The sequence below is a fragment of the Epinephelus moara genome, chromosome 2, assembly GCF_006386435.1.
Source record: "Epinephelus moara isolate mb chromosome 2, YSFRI_EMoa_1.0, whole genome shotgun sequence".
Taxonomy (NCBI): Eukaryota; Metazoa; Chordata; class Actinopteri; order Perciformes; family Serranidae; genus Epinephelus; species Epinephelus moara.
This window is the reverse complement of record NC_065507.1, coordinates 41,139,923-41,167,260: the sequence shown is the minus strand read 5'-3', so window position 1 is coordinate 41,167,260 and position 27,338 is coordinate 41,139,923. Positions and strand designations below refer to the sequence as shown.

The 27,338-nt window shown below is 40.1% G+C and overlaps 1 protein-coding gene across 21 annotated transcripts in view; it reads left to right on the top strand.

Annotated features, from left to right (window-relative positions):
* myo18ab (myosin XVIIIA b) overlaps positions 1 to 27,338 on the top strand; it is a 237,305-nt gene that overhangs the window by 27,962 nt on the left and 182,005 nt on the right. For 11 of the 21 annotated variants that reach the window (XM_050055366.1, XM_050055375.1, XM_050055344.1 and 8 more), the window contains exon 1: positions 22,257 to 22,406. The exons of 4 other annotated variants lie outside the window; for them this stretch is intronic. Coding sequence is in view for 1 of the 17 variants with exons in the window: in XM_050055423.1 (XP_049911380.1) it covers positions 21,248 to 21,271 (24 nt within the window). In the remaining 16 variants the exon portion in view is untranslated. Of the gene's footprint in view, positions 1 to 21,088; positions 21,272 to 22,256; positions 22,407 to 27,338 lie in introns of those variants that run through there. 6 more of the 21 variants (XM_050055414.1, XM_050055407.1, XM_050055399.1 and 3 more) reach the window with 3 other exon arrangements.

The window sequence follows — 27,338 nt, the reverse complement described above, 5'->3', positions numbered from 1 at the left end:
CACACACACACACACACACACACACACACACAAACTCAACAGAGTGAAGTCAGACAACAGCAGAGAGGCTGCGGTGCAGATGAAGGAAATATAACTTCAAGATTACTCTAGTTGACGACAACTACGCTTGTTACTGTAAGTGCGATAAAACCTCTGCTAGCCAAGCCAATACTTTATCAATACATGGGATCAGCATGTAGAAAGCCATATCTCAATCTGCTCTGTCCGCAGTCTCTCATTCACCGCTATTATGATTTACGATCACAGTCAACACAAGCACATTGCGCTCGCAGTGCTAACAGCAAACTGTTAAGACAAACTAAATTGAAAGCTGTCTGTATGTAGGCTAACACTTTATCTTAAAATGTACCTGAGGCAGCCAACCTGTGGACAGTGAGTCTCCTAATGCTGTGTTCCCACCAAACACGATTTACTCGCGTGTAACGCGAGAGTTTGGACGCTGGACCATGTTGTTAATTTGCGTTATTGCGTCAGTTGCGCGAGTAGCGAGCCCGCCCCTTTTTCACTAGATAACAACATCTGGCCCGCCATTCTCTCCTCAACCATGGCTGAGATAACCACCATCGCTGCTTTGTACCTGTTTGGAAGTCCCAGATGCGTCGGAGGGCCAAACGCCGTCGTTTTTCGGTTCACCCTATCCTGCAGAAGCGCATCCAGCTCGGCGAGTTTCACAACCTCCTCCAGGAACTCCGTCTGGATGATAGCTGCTTTCAGCTGTACTTCAGGCTGACTGGGGCCCAGTTTGAGGACCTGTTGGCGAGAGTTGGCGCCCGGATCTCCCGGCAGGACACCAGCTACAGGCGCTCCATTTCAGCTGCGGAGGGCCTGTCCATCTGTCTCCGGTGAGTAGCAGTTTAGTGTTGTGTCAACAACTGGACATCAGGGCGTCAAGACGTCACAGGCGTCATGAATCTCAACGCTGATTGGCTTTTGCGGCACAGCGTCACACAAATTCGCCTCAAAAGTTCAATATTTTCAACTCGAGCGATGAGGCGATGGATGCGAATTTCGCGGCTATCGCGTCCATCGCGTCCATCGCGCCGCCTGGCATGAATTCGCGTCTAATCGCGTCTTTGCATTGACTTTGTATGTAATCTCGACGCGCGAATTTGTGAATTCACGTTTGGTGGGTACACAAAGTAAGTAGAGGGTAACAGCAGTACCAGCGCCAGGTCACCATCGGTCGGGCGTCCCTCCTCCTCTTTCAGCTCTCGCCAGTGTGTGAAAGCCGGGCCAATATTAATCCTTGTTCAAGCTCTTGTTTTATCGCTCTCCCGTTTTCTTTTCTTTGTCTCCTCGGACGACACCTTCACCTTCTTCCTTTTCATTGTCGCTTCAGCCGTGACAACCACGTCTAACTTCATTCACCTCGGTTCAGCTACGCTACTCTAAAGAGAGGAGGGGGATATGACGTATGTCGTAAAGCAGCCAAATTTTGTAGTCTTTTTTGTCTTTGGGTTCCTACCTGAACCCCGAAACTGCATAGTGCCAGTGCAAGTGAAACAGACGCTCTCAAGCAATGACGGAGGTGTCATCCAACCTATTGTGAGTTGATCACAAGGATCTTGGATATATATTTTGAGGGCTCAAAAACTCCATTGTGCTGCTTTAAAGCTGCAGTTCTGAGCGTTTTACTCCGGTTAGCGGAAGCCTCAACTGTTAGCAACATTTTCTCTCCATCTTTGAAACACTTGTTGAATTTAGTTTTTTTATGACTCTATTTTAGGCTCTTTTTGATCAGTCCATTTTCCTTTTTTGGGTTGCTTTGCAGTGTAGACAGATGTTGCCAATGCTGGAATAGCAACTTTCTTTGCAGCATTCTCCACCATTGATTCAGGCTTTCACTGAAGGGATGTGCATGCAAATCTGCAATTACAGAACAGCCAATAGGAATGCCCTCTCTCTGAAATGACCAGTGATTGGCCATAGTCTTCCGGCACTGGCTGGATTTTCCAAAGGCTGAAAACGGAGCCAAAAGGAGGTGCAGAAGTTTGGTTTCCTCTCGGTCCAATTGAATTACAATACGCTCAATGTTTATTATGGGATTTTTGCCCAGTGACACCAAAATTAAACTCTCTATCCCAGCTTTAAAAGTGTGCTAAAACACAGATGTCTCATTGAATAGCATATGTGAATCGTGGAGGTCAGTTGTTGGTGGGCAAGCTCATGCGAGACATCAAAATCCTTCATTATAATCTTCAGCTATGTCATAAGTACAACATTTCTGGACATCGATGCATTTTCTGAAATAGCTGTTCTCTTTCTATAAGAGGAGGCTTTCCCTTAAACAAACACAGCAAGGACTGAGGCCTAGTAAGGGCTCAGAGGATATGCTGCTAAATGTATTCTGAGAAAATGTAGATGTAGCCTATGTTTATCAGATATTTCTAGTGCCAGTGTGTGGGCACTAAACAAGTGTTTTTACTGTTGGCTTGTTTAAATGTGGCAGTAGACTTGTCCGTCTCACTCCGACCTTCCTGGCAGCTTCATGGTTAGTTTCTCTCTGCTGCGATGGCGTGGTGTGTCTCCCCTCCTCTTTTTTCTGCAGTCTGAATTATTCACAGAGATGCTGCAGGCCCAATGAATAATACAGAAGTCTGCTGAAGGACAGACTTGTCAGAGTAAAGAATCGAGGTCTGGAGAGTTCAACAGCTGTTCTTTAAGAAATTACAATGAGGTGCTTGGTTTCATTGTCACAGGGAGTGATAATGAGGAAAGCTACATGGGTGAAAGCTGGTTAAACTCAATGTAAAGGACCAGTCTGCTGATATGTTTATTTTTTCTTTTGTTACACAAATCTCATGTGCAGGCCTAAACCAATACAGAATGTATCTGCTAACAAGTATTGTGTGTGTATCAAAGCCTGATATATCTTCCTTTGTGCCACAGAGCTCCATTATTGTCCAAAAAACTATTGAAAACACGAGGTACTAGCATGTCAGCTTGGGGTCAACTTCAAATGAAAATGACTGTGACTGTGGGACTGATGCGGCCCTCCTTACTACCTCCCTATGTACTGGTGGGGCAAAACATCACAATGCTCTGTTGAACAAAACCCTGCTAAAATAAATACAATGTCCAGATGGATGAGGAAAGGGACAGGAAATGGCATCAAATGCATATTAATCTACTGTCCCCTTCAAATTTCCTCCTTTCTAAGTAACATTTGGCAAAAACTACAGTGTCTGGCTGTTTTAGGAAATTACTGAGCCTGTTTAAAAAGTTCACTTATAGTATGGGAATCAGACAGTACGAAGAGATGGACTAATGCACTGCTGCTTTTGGTCTTTTCATGGTATTATTTGACGATAAGAAAAATATATGTTGGAATGACACCAGCTTTAATTAAAATGACTGTGATGTTTTGCTGTATCTAGAGATGCACATTTTTAGTAACTTTCATATTTTCATACTTTCACATTACTCCAGTACTCATAAAAAAGTCATGTAAGAATAGGAATGTAAATTTGTCAACAACGGAAAACAAGTGCAATTTAAAATTGATTTATCATTTGTTAGATATGCTTCAATTGGTCTGTTACTTATAATATTAAGTTCACTCTGAACTTATGGTTTTAAGTTCAGAGTGAACATGAGAGAATTCAGCAAACCTTCTGCTGCTGCCGTTAACGTTACACAGGTTACGCAGTGCTTAAAGACTGTCTCCAAGTCGCTCTCCTCCTAGTCAGTTCAACCAAAGATACTTTACAACAAAAAATATCACATTACAAGCTACGACCTTGCTATGAAATGGTAATCCTGTCTCCTAAATCACCTCTCCCCCTGCATCCCCCCACCTCAGTTGGATGTGTAGTAATGTCGTGTGGATGAATGAAATTAGATTCACAACAATAGAACATTATATACAGCACAAATTTAATGTTTGTTTCTTATTTTGGCGCTTGTTTTTTTTCTGTCAGCTTAATGTCTGATAGTGTGTAAGATCATGTCAGTTGTTGCCAGATCACATGCTGCTAAAAGAGAGACATGTCTTAAACAAAGTAAATTTTCTCCTATCTATCTGTCTGAAAAAATGCCATTTCAGTGTCAGAATATTTAAAAGGGTTGGGTCTTGTGAAAAATGGGTCCAGTATTTACTTCAGTGACTATGGGGTGAAGGAAACAGTCACAGCCTGTACTCATGTTTAATTTTCCCATTGGAATGAATAGACTCAGGGTCTCTGCCTGTCTTCTAAAGGGGCAGGGCAGAGGCAAAACCCATACGACACAGAGACAGGCAATGAATCTAAGGCAAGCCGTCTTATCAATGGTATCTGGTTCAATGTCTACTCGGTTAGCATGAGCTAGCACAGCAACAGCATCAGCCACCATCCGATACCGAGCTGTTTAACAGTCCCAACAAACTCACACCCAAACAGCTCAACTCTGTCCTGTGGATAACCGTTAGGTAACGTTAGCCGTGTGATGCTAACGGTAGGCTTTGCGTGTACAGACTTTCACCAACTGTCCCTGGTGCGGAGCTAACACTCCTGTAACAGTAATCTCAAGATAAACAGAGAGAGCAACAGCGGGGAAACGAGGCATTGAGCAAATACATTGCACTGTTATGTTTAGATACGGAACGTTGGGGGGTGGGTACTCCGTATGTTGAACAAATACTGACTTCCAAATGAGTACTCGAGCACTTGAGTACTCATACCCATCCTTAGTAATAACCATAAGCTAATGAGGCTAATGTGAAGATGATTGGTGGGGATGCACCAATCACTATCAATGATAATGCACACCTTATTAAATGAATTGAGTATTGGCCATAGCTGACCAGTCTACATGAAATACAGTTTTTTCTTTGTCCACGTCATTAGAAAATGTAGTGTTTCTGTTAGTTACATTCATGTAGTCACAAAGGACCACCATCTCTGCTCTTAGTGCCACAACAGTCCCTTGGGCCCATGTGGCATACAAAAATGATCCCAAAGTGTTTCAATCAGTGAAATAGGGACCACTGCTGGACTTTGTGTGGCACCTGTAATGGCTGCCTAGGAGAGGCAGAGCTCACTTGGAACTTAAAACCCCTCTCTCAAAGTACATTGTGTTTGACATTAATGCTTAACCTCTAAGCTAGGTAAATTGTTGTACCAAATGACTCAAAACTCAATATTTTACTCCCATCTTGTCTCAAAATCAACAATTCAAACTTTCACTGGCTACAGAAACCCCAAGTAAAATTGCAACGCCAGCTAATGTGGAGGCATCTTTCTCCAGGGAGGTTACTTATGAACTGACCAGCATTAGATTTGTTCTGGAGAATCTGGCAGAAGACATGATGGGAGTGAGACACGGCATAAATGTGCTTAATGTGACAGTATATAATTTATGCCACAGAATCACTGAGGTCAAAACCAGGATCTCACAGTTGGAGAATGTGGAGGCGGAAAGAGGCCCAGTGGTGGAGGAACTGTCGCAACAAAAAAGGATCACTGGTAGGGGATTGATGCTCAGTATTGGCAGACACCTTAGGCTGAGGTATTGGAAGCGGAGAAAACAAATCCGATCCCTTAAGATTGGTAGCCTGGTCTTCCCCTGGAAGTTTTGTTAATGCTAATGCTAATGTCACATGCTAAAATTAAGACCACATTTCCCATGAACCCAGTTACTTCCTTTGCCTGTCCTGCTTTCACAAGGCAATAACCAAGCAGGAGGGTGTGGGAGAGTGTGAGAGCTTGAGGCCAGTGGTGCAGCAGCACAGTGTCAGTGTCTCTGCCTTGGTCAGATGCCACTGCTTGTTTGGCCTCTCTCAGTGCTGACTACTGCTTACTGAAAACCTCACTGTCAGCAGTCTCCTTTCTCTGCACACTGAACACAGCAGCACAGTCAAAGTGCACTGCCTCAACCGAAGCACCTGGCTGTTTCCATGGTAACAGACTGCTCTCCTTGACCTGTTTGCGGTGACATTGGTACAAGACATGTATTTAGTAGTCAAAGTGTGATAGACTGATGTTAAGGCATTTAAAGGTTATCAGTAGTACCATTAATGAAAACCTACATGGCATCCTGTCACTTTATCTCAAAATGACTGACATGAAGAGTCCATTTTGCAGATAGTAATAACAAAATCCAAAATTATATTAATAAAGCCTTTTGGATTTTGAATAGATTATAGTTTCACACATTGATAGAGTGAAGTGCTGAGGCTGATGTCATATGAAACGCCTTGAGTAAGTTAATGAAATTCCTTTGCGTCACGGGGTGTTTCTCTTTCCTCTGCAGTAATTACAGGCCTGTTCTCAGCCCACAAATATCACAAATGCAAATACTAGGAAAGAGCAGAGATTGGCTCAAGGACTCGGCTCATCTTATCAGTTCATGGTCTACTGCTCAGAGATCATAAGCAGTGCAATGAGTTTTATCTTGTGTAACAACTGGTATGTCAAGTTACCCAAAATACAGATAACTATGATTATTAGCTCTTTGCTGAGACAACCAGAGACACTGCACCCTAATTGCTGTATCTGTGATGGGATACTGAACAAGATATTTGTTTCCAAGAGCCGTGTGGATTAGGACCCACCTTGTCAAGAGACTTAAGTATACTCTTGTCTGACATGTCACAGAATATGAATGATGCATAATCAGCTGAGATGTCAAGTCAACACATTTATAGGGCCCTATCTTAAACTCAATGCAAAGTGGCACACAGCACAGTGCAACTGTTATCGCTAGTCTCAGACCAATGCAGTTATGATTTTTCACAGCCAGTGCCCAGGTTATACTTGTGCCCGTTTGTGTGCCCATGGGTGTATAGGTCTTAAAGTTAGGTTTGGTCAGGTACATTGTTGATGTATTGCTATTTTGAGGCAGCAGAAAGCAAATGCATCATTGACCAACAAAAACCTGGTCTAAAGTCAGAAGGACGCAGTGTCTTCCTGCTATTTAAAGGCTGCATTATTCAGATAGTAAGCTCTCTCTACATAGGTGGGTTCACAACAGGCATACACTCTGCTTGTAACACACACACAGGGACATGCAGATGGTTTGTGGGTGGGTGAAATAGGCCTAATACATCATTAATGGGGAAAATATTAATGACATTCTGTAAAATGTGAACTTAGCAGAGATCAAAACAGAGCTGCTGTCCCTATTAAGAGAGACGCCGTGCGCATTTAACACATGAGGAGCATTGAAACTTCATTATTTCAGAGGCTAAAGGTTTAGTTCTGTTTCCTCTGTGAAGTTTATAACTACAGTTTTTTGTTTGCTGCTTAAATTTCCCACAATGTTTGCTGAGGTTACATAACTGCTCTTACTGCAATACTCTCAGCAGAAAACCGCTTACTCCTCCAATTTGCCGAAACCTCAATATAAATAGCAATGTGACAGCTGCAGGCACACCTAGCTTTTAAAGGGAATGGAAGATGACACTCTGATTGGTTGAAGTCATGTTACGCCCAAAACATACCTACGATTAATTAAGGGACTGGTGCAGAGGTAAGTTATTACACACTCCCACAGAGACCCAGGGGGTGGTTCCTGGTAGTGGTCAGGGAAGCTCAAATGCCCCGGTATCCCAGGAAAATGAATGCGCACATTTAGATAAAAAATTGTCAGTCAACATCACAAAATTATTATTTTTTTTAAATTTTGTTGAAAGATTTTCTTAGTCAAAGGTCAAATAACAAAGACATGATGGGTTATCGTGGGATTTGACCCATTAGCTTAAATAGAAGTGGCACCAAAGTCTGGTACCAATGCAAAATTCAAATGCCTTCACTGACATGACCCTTTCTTTTACATTTTCCCTGCTATTGGTCCTCTAGCAGGGTTGTATAATGTATACAATTCTTGGATTCAAGGATTTGTTATTGTCATTATGCAATAAAGGACTGCACAATTAAATGTAGTTGTACCCCCCTCCACACACAGAAAATGTATAAACAGATATTGGAATTGGAACAGAATATAAACACTAAAAAAGACACTAAAGGAGAAAAAGGAAAATAAAAGTATACCTGATCATGTTAAATTTGGACTGTACAGTTCTGAGAAAGTTATAGGGAAGGTAAGCTCAAATTTCACTGATGAAAACATTGACAATTTTTTCATTTTAACTGTCATAAAAAAGAAAATGTTTCAGTGGTTCATATTGGATTGCTTTCATTCAGATCTGGCCATGGTGGAAATGCAGAGAATGGGCAAATATACAAAATGGTACCATTAAAAAGAATTGCTACAGGTAAAACATTTTGGTGCATGTAACTTTAGAAGTTACATGCGCCGGTATGTGCACAGAGAAAAGTGTTTCAAGCCCTGTGGTATGAACTACAAATTAGGGATACACGATATTGATTTTTTTGCCGATATCCAATATGCTGATATGTAACAACTGATTTGACTAATAACCGACACTGATATCAATACATCCACTTCTTTGGCTGATTGTGATAGTTTAGTTTAAAGCCAATATTGGCTGATACTGATGACGTGCTGATATTATTGTTCATCTCTACTGCAAATAAATTAGGATTTTTTAAATGAAGCTGTTGAAGCACCACTGTAAAATATAACCTGATGATAACACAACATGTTGTTCATCACAGCCACACCTCTACCTGTGTTATAAGTAAAAATGCGGTGCTCTAGGTCCTAGGAGACACTTTGGGTATCAAAAGCTTTTTAACCCTCGTTAAAAAGAAGATGATGTACAATCGTTGTTCCGGTTACCTGGTGTTTGATATGGAGACACTGGGGGATGCCTGGCAGGAGTTAACAGAGCGAGAGGTTTTTACAGATATACAGTTTTTCCATTGAGCTGTGTCAACTGTTTTATTGTGTTAGTCACCAACATGCTTGCTGATGCACAGTAGAGTAGAAACTGTGTAGAATAATCCCTAAAATGACAAGTTTTATGTTCACATAAGCACAGAGACATACAGTATGTGACTAATGTGCAACAGGCCAATCTGTGTGCATCGTCAGTCCAGTTAGAGACTGCAGATGGAACCAATACCTGCAGCCTTCAGAGGACTGTCCTCTGATTTCAATCAGAATTTCACAATAAGATATTTTGTGTTCACGCGAAACTTCTTAAGTGTTTAGACAAAATGTAACTTTGAGGAAGTTTTGCTTATTTTATTAAATGTGTATGTGCATGTGTAGCACACATGCAAGTCAAGTAAAAAGACCAGAATAGGAAAGACTTTCCCATAAAGCAACACAGCAAATCACGTGATATTTTAGACCAGTTGCAGACTAATAGTAGGCTGCTGGTGGGTGAAGAATTTAGCTCGACCAGCAAGCTGCTGAAGCCCAAAGCCAATGAACTGCTTTGTTTTCTCCACAAATGGGTTCCTGTGTTCATATCAACCTGCTAAAATTTGTTGAAGCCCCCAAAATACAGGCAAGTTAATGTGCCAGTCTTCAGCAATCACTCACTCAACACATACACACATTCAACTCAAAGGCCACACTTCAGCATATGTCCTGAGCCACTCAGCTTATCTGCTGTTGAGTTTCCGTTTGAACAAACAGGCCAGTGAATGGCTCTGTGTTTTATCTACTATTGCTCAGCTGACCTAAGCCCTGAGGGTTCTGTCTGCGAGAAAGAACTGACTGTGTGCCAGGCTCATTGTCCACTACATCCTGTCACTGCTGTGTGTGGGTGTGTACATAACTGTAGGCTTGCATATGGCATTGTAGTTATTGACTGATAATATACTTACCTTTAAAATGTAAAATACCCTACCATGCAATGCTGGAATGGGGAGGGGCATCATATCAGTACATCAGTAAATAAAGACAATCTATTTCAGTATGGAGACAGATTGCTTATTTTATCATGCTCATTCATGCTATACATACATAGACTTAGTAAATGGACCAAAACATGCCCCGGAATCCCATCTTCTGAATATTTAATGTGTTAGCTGTTAAACCTGTCTACAAAGTAATGTCTGACTGTTCATATGCAATACGTTCTAGCATGGTGATACAAATCTACTATGTTTGAGATTTGCTCTGGGGTCCCTCCCCCCATTTTTTGTCACAGTAGTCGTAGAAGGACTCTTGGGTTGGCAATCACAGGTGGTCTGTTTGTTGGTAGCTGTACCACTTAGGTCCTTGCAGGAATACTCTAATATATTATCATCTGCTGATTGGAAAGTTATGGATGCACAATAGTATCGGTATGTCATCGGTATCAACTGTTACTGACTTTAAAATAAACCATCAGAACCAGCCAACATACTTTTTCTTATTTTGCACAATGAATGAATATTACATACATTGAAAAGCATTGTATTTCATGTCTTCATCTGCTGGTGGGCCATGACAATAAGAGTATGCATACATAATATGATGTTAATTCCACTACAGAAGATGATCACTAAAATTATGTAGGGAAAAAAAATGGATATACTGTATTGATATTGGCATCGGTTACAACATTCTTGTTCCTCACGAGAGGAATTGTAATAACTTACAGGGGGAACTGACTTTTTCTCTCAAGTCATCAAAGTTTCACTTGTCTATTTCTTTGTTTTATTACCACTGTACTTTTTGTGTAGTGCTAATTAGCTAACATTAGCTAAGATGGTGAACATGGTAAACATCACCATCACCTTCTAAACATCAGCATATGAGCATTGTCATTAGCTCTTTTTTCAGAGAGATTGTGTTAAAGGGCAGCTACGAAGTCCCCTCTTTATGCTGCCTTTGCATTTTTGCACAGAACCAAACAACAGTGGCATCAGGCTGCTTCAGTATGTGATTTTAGACAGCATGCCAGCATCCTGCAATCAAAAGAGGCATGAGTGGCGTGACATGTAACACAGCAGTGTCTGCCTCTAGTGTGGTATATAACAAAGGTGTCAGCATTGTTTATAAACAATAACAATGGCATTAACATTTCAGTAACAATCATTTACTATCCCTGTCATATGGCGGCTGATCTCGTCCTCTGCTTGGTGAGGAAGGAGCTCCCAGACCTCATTGTTTTCCCAATTTGTGGACATTTTCGGCTGCTGTTCTTCTTCTTAGAGTTAGCTGCAAACAGCTACTTTTAAAATGTGGGTCGCATGCATAACACATCGTCAAAACATCACGCCCGTGCCGCCCCTCCTGCCGGACATCCCTTTTACACAGGAAGTCGCTTCAGTGCTGTTATCAACTCCAGTGCTGGCCTAAAGGGGAGACAACTCTGTCCTCCCATTCTGTGACTGTACCTTTTATACAGAACAGCGAGGTGACATAACAGCGTGAAATTCCTGTCTTGAAGAGGCAGTGTAAAAGGGGCTATTGTGAGCTTATTAACATGATGATGTTAGCATTTAGCTTGTAGCATTGCTGTGCCTAAGCGCAGCTTCACAGAGCCTGGCTGATGGCTCTGAGTTCGTATGATCATTTTATGGACTAAGCTTTTAAGGTTGTTGGGTTCAATAATAATGATATTTGCCTAAAGAAACTGCAAGATGTTGGAGCAACTGGTGAGACCAAAGAGGTGGTTGGATTAACAATGAATGTAACTCCTCAGAGTAGTTCAGTGTGCTGCATGCCAGCATCTTTAACTCATACATTTCTTTCAGGGGTAGGGCTGGGCGATATAGACATATCTCGGTATTTATAGGCGACTGGCAATACAAAAAATATATCTCTTGTATTTTATGTATTTTTTTTACAAAATGGGCTACAAGTTTTTGGACATAGCACTGGAGCTACACAGGATTAAAGCATTCTTCCTCCATTCTTCCTTCTTCCTCGAAAATATATCGATATATTGTTCCTAGTGGTAATATTGCCCCGCCCGATTCAGGGCCACTAGTATGGTATTTCTATAAATTTGAGAAGTGACAAATAACAAAAAGTAGAGGCCAACATATCCTGATTTCAATCCCTAGTATGAGTTGAGCTCCAATAATGTTGGATCGTACACTTCCGATATTATGACTCAGTAGCGTCTTTTGTTAGCCCAGGCTGAGATGACATCATCAAAGCTATTTTCTCAGACTTGCCAAAGCTCCTCCAGAGTCACAGAGGAGTGTTGTGTTTGGAATTGGAAGAGTGCCCTTTTCATATGATATGGTCATACACGTCTGAAGAGATGCTGAGTGGCATCATGAATGGGATTAAAAGACATCTGAAAAGCCCTGTAACAAACATCAGCCTTATTTAAGCTAACTAGGTGATAGTTGTGTAGAAATATCCAGTGAAATACTGGGAGATGAGTTTGTAACCAACACCAGAGGCACGCCTTCCCTGATTCCATTATAGAGTTCACCGTGTACAGAAGCTGCACCCTGATGGCCACTGACACGCATTGTCCCAAAGTCATCAATACAGTCAGTACCGCACATGCTTTCAGCCACTTTCATGCCACTGAGGGTTTAAGTCACTGACTTGCATCTAAATCTCACTGCCTTTATGTAGTTTTTGAAAAACTCTATCACCCTGACCCCTTGGCCTTGAAGGTAGCACGTGAGGTCAGAGGAGCTGGGTTCTTAGGAGTTGTGTAAAAAGCATTGCCTGTGTTTTGTCCTGCCCACACATTACACACAGATTACTGTGGCCACAAAGAATTAGTGGCTTGGAGGAAACAAGACATGACTGAGAAGCTCAGAGCTGTTTAGTCTAATGATCATGTTGTGAGATGAGAGTGTGTCTCGTAACTGTCCTTATCTGTTGGAGCTCAGTATGTCTTTCAACATAGTGCCTGGATACAGCTGTACCGATTGCCTCTTGGAGGGTCAGTGTATACTTTAGGACAGGGATCCTCAACTTGCTTGGCCACTTTTGCAAAATGACGGGAGATCAGTTATAAACAGACATTACTAATTACTAATGAACTGCCTGTTTTCAACCTTTTCATGTTTGTCCTCACTCATCTTTGCCAAGAGGAAAATCTAGTCACATTAGCCCCGCAGGCCAGTTGTATGCAGGGGCATTTCAAGGATTTGAGGACATTTGGGGCATTGCCTGAACCTCTGTCGGGCAGATTGAATACATTTTATTTTCACTGTGAATTAGAAAATGATTGACGGGGCACCTGGCACCCCATCATGGGCCAGATTTGATCTATGGGCCACAAGTTGAATATCCCTACTTTAGGATGTTCTTTGCTGTTCTTGTTATTGTGTGCACCTGTCTGTCTCTGTCTGACTCTGTCTGCTGTGTTGTGCTATTGTGTTCTATTGTGTAGGCCTAGCTGTTTGGCAGTTTGACAGGATTTACGTCTTGTCGGAGTTTTTTTCTGAATAAAATATTTTTTGTAGATCAGCTGTATACTCTAAACTCTTAACAGCACAATATTACATGTTGTGCATGTCTGAGTTGCAATAAGTTCCACCAGAGTTTTTTTCCCCTCTAAGCTTCTCTAAATAATAATTCATAGGATTAGCAGAATTTTTTTTGTCACCATGACTGACCATTTGTGCTCTGAAATGTACACATATTGGACAACGTTCCAAGAACATGTGTGAGTCAAAGTTTGATGTTGGTATGAGCTCTGGCATTCCACAGTGTCAGCACTGCCCATCATCATCTACAACATCATTGGACAGAGTGTGCGTACTGAAAATGCAATACGTTCGTATCATGGCACCACAGTCCTCCAATGGTGTTCATGCATTTCTTCAGGGAGCCAGCAGTGGTTTGTAATCAGGTACTCCCAGTTAGAATTTAATAATACAAAAATGACCAGAGACCGATAAACTATTCATTGCAAGGGATTTAAGATGGCAATTCTGACACAAACATATGTATAATTTTCCTCCAGGCCAGTGATGATAATGTCAAGCCCTGTCAGGGCTTTAATCCTTGTGTTCCTATCAGATGCTTTTATCTCAAGGAGACAAACGTGAAACTGAGTTTCAGTGATGCCCTTACATGTTTGGTTGTTAAGCAGCTTTCTTTAGCTCTGTGTCAGTCTTTGTGAGCTGTGTGTGTGTGTGTGTGTGTGTGTGTGTGTATAAAGTCATCTTCATGTTAGCATCATATGTGCTCATGTACAGACAAATACATCATGCACCCTGTCTGACCTACATTTGCCACCCTGCACCAGAACGAAGACATGAAGGGGCTCGCTCAGGCATGACACACACACGTGCACACACAATCTGCCTTCTCCCCCTCCACACACGGTTAGTGTCTGATGTATTGTGTAATACACTAGAATTTACCCTGTTACAAATAAAAAAGATGGATTCATTTTCAGATTCAAGCTTCAAGCTAAGACTCGAACTATAATTTTGGCAATTATTTCTGGGATAATATATTGTTCAACAAGAGTAGTTGTCATGACAGGCCTAACCTTGCAAAACTGTTGTGTGGTATACCAGACTTTCAGCAATATTGCAGTCAACAGGGTGGCGTCTTTGAGCTTATTATCTTTTCAAAACAGTTGCATATTCTATTGGAAGTATTTGAAGAGATGATTTTCAAGTTGATTTGGATACTTTGTATTTATGTTAATGTATACATCCATTGGGTAATTGATGGACTATATGTAAAGAAACTACAAACATTAGATACCATCCTGACGAAGGCAAGGAGCTGAAAACCTCTGGTGTAAATTGTGGTATTTTGGAAAGGAGTTGTGAAACTTGTTCAATTTTGATTCTTTGATTGATTAAACTTTGATTTCTCACCTACTTCTTATCCTACAAACTGAGGCAGCTACTCACCATATACATTTCAAATGTCCATTGGGTCTTAAAAGGAGCAGTCCAACATTTTTGGAAATTCAAATCTTTGCTGTCTTACACAGACTGATGAGCAGGTCTGTATCAGTTTCATCTGATTATCCAGTGCAGAGTTAAGTGTGGGACATGCTGCGGCTCGTTAAGGACAAAGACTGGAGGGAGAGTGAAACTGCTTGCCTGGCTGTGTCAAAAGTAGGAAAAAAAACTTTCCCTGCTGATCAAAATCTGTTTTATTTACTTTGTGAATCTTGTCTGTTCATCATGTGTAGAAATGTAAATGTAAAACCAACATGTTGGTTTAGGAACTGGTATTGTTGGAGTAATTTTTTGATCAGCAACCTCTGGGCAAAGTGACTGCATATTATATCTCAACAGTCATCATCGTGGTGTTGCCAAGTTTGAACTGTGCCCTAACTCAAAAGTTAATGGAGCGAAGGAGATGTCCGCCTAAAATTTGACTCTTTGTCTTTCCTTGTGCAACCAGCTGCTGGTGAAGATGATGGTGTATCATACTGTGCGGTGGCAATCAGTCAGTTCAAGCACTGTATTTATCCTTCACAACTATGTTCCATCCCATCAACATGGGAATGGAAATGAAATCAGCCCCCTAGTAGGAGAACTGATTGAGTGGATTGTGTTATTGTTTGTGTGCATGTGGGTGTGTGTGCTCAACTTTGGCATTAGCAATGTCACCATCTCCTAAGCTCCTGACAGCAGAGAACATTAGAGTGCATTCTCCTGCGTGCATTAGTGGAATGCCACATGCCTTTGTGAAAATGTACAGTAGAATTCTGTTCCTCCAGTGCCTGTTCATTAGGGGTGGGAATTACCATAGGCCCTACGATATGATATCATCACAATACTTAAGTCACAGTACAGTGTTATTGTGATTTTAGTATTTTATCCTTTATTTTAGTTTTCCTTTGGAGACATAATTTGCCACTGAACAAAGGTAATAAATAGCAATATATTTTATTGCAACACATTTAAAATCGCAATAATATTGTATCGTGATGTATAGTGGGGCCGCTGGAGCTTCCTAGTTATAGTGTAAAAAAGTTGGAAGTGGGGTTACAATAGAGAGGAGGAAGAGTCTCAATGCTAGGATGAGGTAATGACTACTAATAATAACTGTGATGATAATGTACTGTAATGAATTTGAATTTGAATTTTGGGTTTCCATTGCACACGGACCATGACATCATCCATCAGCCAAACCCTACTCACTGCCATGGACCTGCCTTGTCTCTCAGTAAAAAAGGCCATGTTATATTGAGGGTTGGTCACTGGCCTGAAGTGTTGTCTGTGTGCAGGAAGCGATGAATTGAAAGTAAAAGAAAGTATTTTCACTTTGACACAGATATATTAAATCTGTCATGTTTACTGAATTCCAGGAAGCCTAAAGAACTCCACTGATTTTATACATACAGATCACTTGTGATGGTTAGTCCTGCTCAGCCAGTGAAAAAACTTGTATAACATCTAGTCTAACTGTGACTTGACATTTCTGTAAGTATGACGACTACACAGGAGGCATTTCAGATGCATTTTTTAGTTGTCTGTCTGGCCTGCATCTGATGACACAGACACACTTCTCTTTGAAATAATCCAGCTGTCTTGTGTTTTACTTGCGCTATGTGCCTGTAGGGAGTTCGGTATTGTATTATCAGTGCATGCCATTATTTTATTTAGTCTGGAAAATTGAGAAACAGATCTTAATTTTTTTTTCTTATTGGCTTAAAAAAGCTAAATCAAAAAGCTTGTTCTTATTTGTGTTTTCTGTTATATTGTTTTATACTGTCTCTGAGCCTGACCTGAAGCCAACAAGCAGAATCAAAGGAAACATTTTTTAAGCATTTTTGAAGTTGAAAACTAAGATTGATGTTAAGGAATCTGAAAACAATAGAAAATTCAATCAGAGATAATAAACTTTACCATCAAGTTCATTAGTGATGATAGATGTTCTGTAGCCTGAATACATAGATCCACATAAATAGCATTTCCTGTAAGTAGTAAGAGCATTCTTTAATAACTGAAGGTAAGAAAGTCTAGTGAGCAACGCTGGATGTTGTATACACCTCAGCACTGGTTATCGTCACCTTCATCAGTGGTGGAGGGTGTCAAATAGGCAGTGTCATGATCACTTTCACATCCACACGAAGGGATTATTACATATACACAAGGTAGTAGTTGTCTGTACGGGGGATTATTAAAGGGAGGAAGTCTTCAAATATAGACTGTCACACTGCATTGAGATATATCCAACGCTGTCTTTCTACACTGGATCCATTAAATATGGAACTCCATCACGTCATGTAAACAAATGACTTACCCAGCTGCTGTGGTCTCAGAATAACTACTGAAAAGATGGATGAGTACGTATTTCCTAATTATTCATACAACAACACTATTGCAGGTAACTTCTAGATATCCTTGTTGTAGCTCCCATACTATCTATTACCATTATCTCGACTTTTTATAAACAAGCTAGCTTGCTAGCATCTCACACAATTCTAACCAGAAAAGTTCATCTTCCTGTCCATCTCCCTCTAACCAGATACCAACTTATGTAGGTTTTTGTAGCGTAATAAGGAGGTATCCTGTAGGTCATCCCTCATTTAAACCTTGTGAATCAGCTGTTTCTCATCCATTGCACCGCTTCCAGCGTGAGCAACAGATTAAACATAGACATGGGGTTTAGAGCTGAAATGTTCAGCTCTAAACAGCGCTCGCAGGCAGTTGAGACAGTCTAATAGAAAACGATGCAGTCAAACGGATTTAGTCGCTGACGCTCACTTGCGTAGCATCTAGTTAGGACCCATTGTGAGGTTATCTCTGTTGTTGATCCATTATCGTTAAAGTGCTCAGTTTACTGTACCCTCTAATAATGCCTATATGAATATTACAGAGGTGACAGTAAGTATAAGGAATGCTTGATCTTGAGAGTTTATTTAGAAGTTACTCACCTTGTGATGCCTTGAATTTATGAAGAATTTGTGAAGTTTTTCTTGCATGCCTCCATGGTAAATGGAGAATCCTAAAAAGGCAAACATCTTTCCTGAATTGAAGTCATAGGTGTCCGCTTTTAACAACAACAACAAAGCTATGTCAAAACATCCATTCACAAACTCACAAACAATTTATACAGTATAACCCAAGTCTCATTTAGCTAGTCATATAAACACTGATTCTTCTCAGAAGTCATACAAATGTCCGATAGTTGCTACGTGCACTCCCTTAAGTCTGAATCCTGCTGACTGGTGTGGTCTCTAGAAACCTGTGGTGACAGACTCAACACGAAACACTTCCAGTCTGTACATCATAAATGCCTGTTTTATTGTCAAGAGCAGCATTCACACTACACAACAACCATCACTGCCTTTCTATGTGTTATTGAATAACTCAGAGATAAAGCGGAATAGGATAGGATATTTTCAAAAATGATGAAGAAAAGTTTGTGGAATGTTTGAGACTTACAGATTGTTGTGCTCCTCTCAGCTGATCTGGCTTTACATCAGCCCTTGTACACATGACGCATGTCTTTGCCATTCATAATAGTTGTAGCCACTTTTGAACACAGTGTTACATCACAGAATTTCTCTGCTCGCCCTTTCTACCCCACCCTCTCCTTTAAGCTACACTCTGTTTCTAAAGACAGCCCATACACTGCCCTCCTACCCCCACCCCTTCACTGTCAGCTGGACTAAAGCTGTCACTCATTCATTTCACAACACAGTTTGTTTGCACTTTATCTCTATCACTTTGGCGTTCCCTCCCCACAATATCATGGCAGGCGCTGGGAAATAATGGAGTCTTTGTGCAGCTGCAGGATTCCAAAATCATGTTGAGCTTTTTCTAGTACTTTGGCTCCATCTTGTGGTCCAAAAGTTGAGATGGTGGGGGAACAAAAGCAGCTGCAACAGATCCCCAAGTGGTTTGCTTCTGCTGCTTGGGGACATGTGCCCTTCTTTAGGTGGATTGTCTTATTTGTGTGTTCAGTTTACTTTATCAGTGACAGATGGAGAAAATCTCACTGTGTTGCTTGTGTCAGAAAATCTAAACTTAGAGCTGTATTATTCACTTATTTTCCGTCGCATTTAAAAATGCATTCATGTACATCCCCAACTGATCTGAGGAAGGGGATTTTTGGACAAAGCACATGACATTAGTATTGAAGTACTAGCCTTCAATTAAACCTTGGCTTTTTTTGTGTTTTTGTGTTTGGTGGTGGTGGACGCTTTTGGTGTGAATGCTCAGTAAACTAGAGCACTCGCAGAGCGCAGTCCTCCGCCAAGCAGCTCGGATTTCCCGCCATTTTATTTTTTATCCACTTCACTTCAACCAATCACCACCAAAATACCATCTGTATCATCTGTTCCTTGTGCCATTATCAACCTTTCCTGAAAATGTCATCAAAATCCGTTCAGAACTTTTCGAGTTATTTTGCAGACAAACAGACCAACGCCGGCGAAAACATAACCTCCTTGGCGGAGGTAATTAAAATGTATTTCATCACCTTTTGTTAACATTTCCTTACTCAGCTGTAATTGTCTTCGGCACGACCGAATCACAGCCGTACAACATCAACATCACTCCCTCTCGTCTCGTGTGATATTGCTTAAATATGTGATCAAACTGTTCTAGTTTCAGTAGTGCTGGAAGGCTGGACATTACACGAGAGCAAGTTTTCCCCCTACTACCACACCACAAGTAATTAGTGTTCTACTAGTTTAAAATTGGCTGAAAAAATCAATTAAATGATTGAATTTTATACAAGAAGTAGTGAGAGCTCTCTGAGGCTCCTCTCACCCCTTGAAGACACAAAATGGTTTAGTCTGCGCCTGCATAAGATTTGTCTTTAAGTACAGCTGGAGCCGTGTGAGTGACTGCTTCTCCTGCGGAAGCACCTGCGTAGACTGTGATATATTCTTTCACCAAGAAAGGGAAATAGGGTTCCAAAAAAACATAAGAAAGAAATAAGAAAGGGCAAGAAAGCAAACTGACTTTGTAACAAAAAAACCAAAACGGTACATGAGAGAGACATGGATCAAGAGAGGAAGGGTGAGGAGCCCAGAGAGAATGCTTATACATAGGGTGCTATTCCCCTGCATAAAACTATCAATAAACTATCACTCCTTGTTTGAGAATAAATAAAATCAACTAAAAGTAATTAGTTTGGATGCATTATGTTTTAATAACCCACAATTCATTGCAATATGGATGTGACATTGTGGGTTTTTCAACTTTCAAAAAAATGGTTGTGTAAAATAGTTATTGATAGTTAGGCCTATTAAAATGTTACTTGACTTGTGTAGGCCAGAAATGATATTCAGTCACATCATGATACAGAAATATGTAGAAGTGTAGGCTGCAAAGGGGCTGAAAATACATTTTATCATTGCAGTCTATCAGGCTGCGCAGTGTAATAGGATAAAAAAATGGCTAAGAAATAACAAAATAAGATCTTCTAATGTAAGTAATGCCCAATTTATTGAGGTATAGTCCTGTCCTTATTTAAAAACATTTGTTTTTGAATGCATGTTGCCTGTATGTTATATAGAGATATATTAATACTTTTTTGTTTAGTCACAAAAGAAGGCTATACATGGGAATTACATATCTTGTTATCTGCAGGAACAGATGAGTAGGCACTATTCATCAGCTTATATGGCATGTATATGACTATGACAGCAGCGATAGTTGACCGTTTTCACGGAAACAAGTAAAACAGTCTTGAGGGCTGTCTATCTGCCGCTTGTAGTCTCTGCCCTCACAGACTTTACATGATGACAGTAATACGTCACACAACGTACAACTGAAGTCCGTGAGGGCTCAGTCTGCAGGTCCAGAAGATGGAAATTTGAATTCAGCCTCCAACTTGACAGCAGCTTGTTGTCACCGCCTTCCGCTGCAGCCGCCTGCTCTCGTCCACTTTCCAAGCAAGGCGCAGTCCATCTCCAACAAGCCTACTGATGCGTGAAGATGACGTGATTCTTGCAGTTAACTTATCACTAACTAACTAACAATAACATTAAAAAAAAAAAAAAAAAGTCTGCAAAGTTTTACATTCATAGCAAAGATGTAATTTTTGTAATTACAACTTGAAAACTTTCGGGCAGGGTTAGCTCTGCTGTGATATCTGTTCATTGCTGCAAGGACATGTTTCTTTAAGATTAATGAGAATAAAATTATATTTTGAAGAAGTTTTACATAACAAGGAGTAAAGATTTTAGAGGCAGCATCACAAGAAAATGACAAACTGTTTTTCATCCATTGCCAGCAGTGTTATATCCGGTAACATGTTACACCTACTTCTGCTTTTCTTTGTGCTGCCATGCTTTAAATGCTGCGAACTCTTCCTCTCTGCTGCACAGAACGGTTTCACACAGGAAGGCGATGCAACTTACAACGCAATCAAATACAGTCTTATAAATTGTTTCAATCCTGTTTATCTACTGAAGCAGATGGTAGGGAACACAGAGAGAGAGCAGAGCTGATGAGACAGGGGAGAGAAGGGTTTAGTTGGATTTGAGGTTCAGACAACTGCAGTACTGGATGAAGGACTGAACCACCAAATGATGACCGGACGAAGTGTGAAGGTATGTTACCAGAAGATTGGATGGAGAATCATAAGTCTAGTTTCTGGAGATGTTATGGAGCAAGCTGAACTCAAAGGTTTTTATAATTTAATGACAACATTTAGATAGTGCCACCATATTGATGTGCTTTTTAGCATTAGCTTTCTGGCTAGCTAACAAGGCTGTTGTCTGTCCTGTAACATCAGGCTGTAATGCATTTGACTGACAGAAATACATTGTTACGATCGTAGAAAATTGTGATAGTGCAACCACTTATTGGGGTTGCATTTTAAATTGGGGCAACCATGATGCACCATATTACCACTGTCTGCAACTTATTCATTCATTATTCTATCATTTTGCCCTCTGAAGTATGAAAGCACCCTAAGTTTCAGCATTTTTTTTGAAAATGTCTATCTTCACCACCACTGCCATATCATGCTGTCCTTCTCCATGCAGTTCCCTTGCATCCATGTGTTGCCTTGTAGTGCTGAAACAGTTGGTTTACTGTCATATCCATGTATGTGTCAGCACAAATGCCAAACATTTGCTGGTACCAGCTTCAGTAGCATCAGATCTAAATCTAAACAAACCCCAGTACCCCACAGTTGTGTCACATTAGCCCCTGAAATACCCTGAATGCACCATGATGTCAACTTCCAAGTCCGTTGTTTTAGTATTGCTGACCTACAACATGAGCTATCCTACCCAGTATATTCTCAGTTACATTAACAGACCCTTAGCTGTGTTTCCTTACACACACAGAAACTCCCATGTGCGCACACAGAAGCAGCTGAGATGACAGCAACTGTGGCAGCATGTGTGGTTGAACAGTGTGGCTGCTGATTGGACAGTGAAGGTGGTAGGGGGGAGTTCATGGCAGACCTGTCCAGGCTGGAGAGCAGAGGCTCCTATTTTTACCCCGGCTCAGCACCTTCATATCACAACAGCTGTCCCCACAGCTCTTGTCTGTCCACTGTCAGGAATAGCCAGCCTATCAGAGTGCTCCCCCTCTTTTCAGCTCTGCTGTTTCACTTTCCGCTGTGCGTCTCAAGCTGCTTGCTCAGATCTCCTCAACTTTGGCCAGTTCTTGATTTGATCTGTGACTAGTGAGGACTAATTGGACAAAAGAGTTGTGGAATTACTTCACTTACAGGTAGAACAATTTGTGATCACTTGTATGGAAAGTAGGATATTTTGTTGAAAATCTAGTGTGGGACCTTGAGGTCCCACAGCCGGTGGCACTATTTTTAGACAAGAGTTAGCTCACGGGGGCAGCTTGAGTGGTTTTCCAACTAAATGTAGCATTTTACAATAGCAGCTTTTGTGTCATTGTGATAGTTCCTCTTTACATACTCAGCTGTTGATCAGTAAGAGTGGTAGAGTTTAAAAGAATAATGTGTGGGATGTCAGTTTGGCTGGTTTGAAGAGGTGGATACATGCTTAGTGGGAGCCTATGTGCTGGTGTGTGAACTGATGGGAAATGTAGTTGAAAATGCAGTTTAGTCATGATGTGTTTTCACTTCATGTTCAACATGTTGGGTCATTAGTTGTGGTTGTCTGGTAAAGTATTTATTATATGCATTTTACTTTGACTTTTCATTTGTTTTATTTTGGAACAATCATGTTCAGACTTAATGTAGAGCTATTCAGTTTTATTGTTTTTTTTGGACTTAAGATCAAGTTGTATCAAGATGATTCTATATTACCATCATTCTACTAATTTCTGATGTCTGTATTTTACAAAAGGAAAAGTTTGTTCTCATGTAATACTGTGGAACACAGTTTTTAACATCAGTTTGATTATTTTCATGTTGTTTGCATACAAATTCCATATATGAAAAATCTAAAAATACCTTAATTGTTGTAAGATGATTTCAGCCATATTGCATTTTCATAATTCCCTAAATTATGGCCTATTGTGACTTGACTAGCTGTGATACTCTTGTGATAGTAAATTCACCTCCACAACTACGTTTTGAGCATTCACATGGAATATAGAAATAAAGTTTGACAGAAATTCAAAACGTCTTACCAGATACAGTTAACATAATTCTTGATTTTGAGAATAATAATAATCCTCCTGAATTTGCAGCCAGAATGCCATCAGTGTTATTGTTAAAGATTTTTAATTCAGTCTCCATAAATTTGGAATAAACCATGGAATCATTCACTATGTTTTTGCCTTTATTCTGAAGAAGACAATATTCCTACTAAGCTGTTTTACATAGGTAACAAAAATGCATATTCCATTAATATTCCTGTTAACGCCCGCTGATGTTTGTCCTATGGTTACGCCCTTTTATTAATACTATTATAATAATATAAGGATTTTTTTCAAAGTTTTCCACCAGTGGCCGACTTGTTCGACCATGAAAACACAGCCTCTCTCTTTCTTTCCTCCCACCACCTTCTTGGAAAGGTTGGTGTTGTGATATTTGTGCATATCCAAAAACCTATTCATTTCCAAGACTTATATAATGTTTGAAAGTAGGTGTGTTTCTCTTTCCAACTAGAAAATTTGGGGTTTTCTTTTCAGCATGCATCTCTACACCAGCCTTACAAAATTCTGGCTGATTGGTTTGTGTACAACACGGAGAGCTGACTGTAAACAGGCAAGAGGCCATGTGTTGCAAACTGCTGTAAAACAAAAACCCCAGTTGAGACGCATATTTCAAATGTACTGTATACATGTTCAAAGATTGCTCCTTAAATCCGAATAATACTGGCAAATCCCACGTCTTAATCAGAAAAAGGTACTCTTGGAGTTAGGCCTAATTCTGAATATCCAAACGAAGTATGACGTTTACATGACCTGCCTCAAATGCAGAATTTTGTCATATTCATGATAATGGTTGAATATTAGTGTGCAAGAAAACATAGTCATTGTAATAAATATATGATAAGCTGAGATTTCTGACATGCTAATTCACTCTGCAGTAATATTATCAGATGATGTCTGTGATGGTGAAATATAAGAGGTAGCCTATGTTTTATTGGAGTTGTTGTTTTGCAGGCGAACCCAGATTAGAGGTCTTTAATAGGTCCCTAGTATCTGAGACCTGACCCACCCAGGACCGGGACAAATTAGGGGCCTGTTGTGTTTCTGCAGATTTCAAATCTGTGTGTCAATATGTCTAATAGCTGAGTGGACCCAAGTGAGTTCTGTAATAGCTCAGACATGCATTGTTGCCGTTTTCTTTCTAGATAGGTCTGTTTCAGATGCTGTCTACCTATACTTTGGTGTATAGGGTCTGGGTCTGACTGTCCTCAGGTCCTTTTTAGATTGGGTCTCATTTATTTGAAAATAGATTTATGCATGTTGGGTTTGGTTTTGTATATGCATGGCTCTGCTTAAGCTCAGGCCTGCTGTTCCTAAGGTATTACCAGTCCACTACAAACAGGGATTTGGCCTCTCCACAGTCAGCGTTAGTACAGAAAGAAGCAGCTGCCTGTGTCTTGTGGGATGCCATGTTTGAGCTTACCTTTTGCTTTGAACTCTGTTGTGTCCATTCCAATGACATGCTGACTTATATTGTGCACATTTGCCATTTGAAGGAAAAAAACTTGGGTCACATGAGGTCCACAGGTAATACCAGACCAAAGCAAAAAGGCATCCATTGCACATAATAACAAGTAATGTAGTTTGTGTTTGAATAATGATTGGTCCAGTACTAATTGTAAACCCAGAGCTTAATTCAGAAGAACTGTAGCTTGAAAGGAGTTTTTCAAAGCTCTTGATCATTATGTGTAGGGATGGGAATCACCAGAGGCCCCATGATAAGATAGCATCACAATTCGTAAGTCATGATACAATATTATTGCAAATTTAAATATGTTGCAATATGATGAGTGTTGCGATAAAATATATTGTGATATATTGCGTTTTATTACCTTTTTTCAACTGCAAATTCTGTCCAAAAAGGAAAACTTTGTCAACATCTAATAAGATAAAGTTTTTAGTCTGTCCATCTCACTTCAGTCAATTTATGCAGCAAAATGTATCTAGTTAAATGAAAAGAAATAAATTATATTGTTCTAGTAGGCTACCTAAAGTTCATTTTGTATTCGTAATATTAATAATTTATATTATCAAAAAAATCTGTACTTGACGTCTGTGTAACAATATGATATTACCATACAGAAATATTGTGATACTATGCTGTATTGACCTTTCCCCCACCCCTGTTGTGTGTGTACTAAGTCTAAGTTAACACTCATACAGTACATACAGAATTTAAAAGAAAAGACATTTCCATAATATTTGAAAATAGATTTTTCTGTGACAAATGCATTAGTAGTCTTTCCTTCAAGCAAGTTTATTAATGAGTTCAAGAATAAAAGTCAAGCAAGTTCCTACAGACATGGAAACAGAAATGTTAATTTTGAAAATATTGCACTCTGAAGTGTTCTTACATTCAATGTTTTCCAGTGAGACAATAAGGTAGTATGGGTTGATAGCTGGTGTTGAATTAATTGTGACTCACTTATTTTAACATCTTAGTATTAAAAACAAGATGTTTGTGATGTGTGACATATGATTTAAGCACCGCCTATGTGGGTTTAGGGAGTAATCTGGCCCACAGCCCTACAGTACCACTGTCTAATCCAAAAATAAACCTGTTGGTCAGTGTGCTAATTTAGTGACCACTGATAAAAGCCACTAACCCAGAGCCAGACCTGGACACTGTCACATATGCAGTGAAAGGCTAAAGGCTTCCAGTCCAAGTCAGATTTGTAGAGACAAGCTTTGTTCTGTTTTGTGTAAAAATGAACAAGGCAGAAATCCTCGACTAAATCTTTTGATTTACAGTGTAAACTGCGCTCAGAGGCATACCAGACATGTCCAGAGACAGTGTGATTGAAATCCCAAAAAGGACACTGACTGTTTAAGATTAGGGTAAATATTTTGTTTTACTACTAATGTGAAAGCAATTGACAGTGACAGTTTACACAAAATCAAGATTAAGCATGAAAGACTGCCCAGTCCAAAAGTGGGCTTGCTTCTAGATGAGACCAGAGGCTTGGGTTAGCCTGAGTCTGCTGATTACAATGCAGCTCAAATAGGGCTGGGCCATACGGGTAAAATCCTCTGCCGATGGATTATATGGAGATATAGTTAGTTTTTTTTACAGGTACAGTTTAAAAAAAGTACATTTAATGGCTGATTAGGCTTGGGCTTTATCAAAATTGTAAAATTTTCATACCTTACTGAAATTTCACCACGGTATACGGTAACTGAAGGTATTAGTGTGTAAATAGTGTAGAATAAATACACAATAGAAACTCACAAAATGTCAAAAAAGGCATATTTTACACATATTTTATCATTATTAAACAGAGAAATGCAGTCATACAACTTTTTGAATTCAAATTTTTTCTCTTTGACCAAACTATACTACATTAATCGTCTCATTAACTTGCAATAAAACACAACACAACAGAGCCAAGTCTGAGTTAGATGTAACAATATGTTGTTTTCCCCGTAATCTCTCTTTCTGCTGTTGCTGGCCAGTTGTTTACAGTCCTGTAATGTTATCCCCACCACCACCAGTTGCCTGTTCCATCAGTAGAGACTGGAGACTGTCCTCTTGTGTCGTGTGCTGTACTCTACATACAATGAGTATACTAGAAAGAGAAGTGCCTGTATTTTTGATGGTGTTGAAAATCTTATTCTTGGGTTTTTAAATACCCTGGTATACAGTAATACAGTGATACCACCCATGCCTATGGCTAGTCTAGTTTATTGAATATCAGACAAGTCAAAATACTTAATTACATATAGATCTAGGCTATAAGATCTAGAAATTCAGTTTTGCCATAAACACCAATATATACAGTATGGGAAGATCCACAACCATAGAGATTTGGCATTTTGTTGTTGCTATTTAAGAAGCAGGCTACCAGGGGGTATTCCATCAAGCAGGCTAAAGGCAAATCCAGGCTTAAATGGCCAAGTCTGGCTAATGTGAGCCAGAGTTCTGTTCCATCAAAGTGGCTAAGATTAGCCTCACATCGGTAACCATGGAAACCATGTTTCTGGCTAAGCCTGATACATCAAGCTAAACTCTGGTTTCTGTTCCATCAA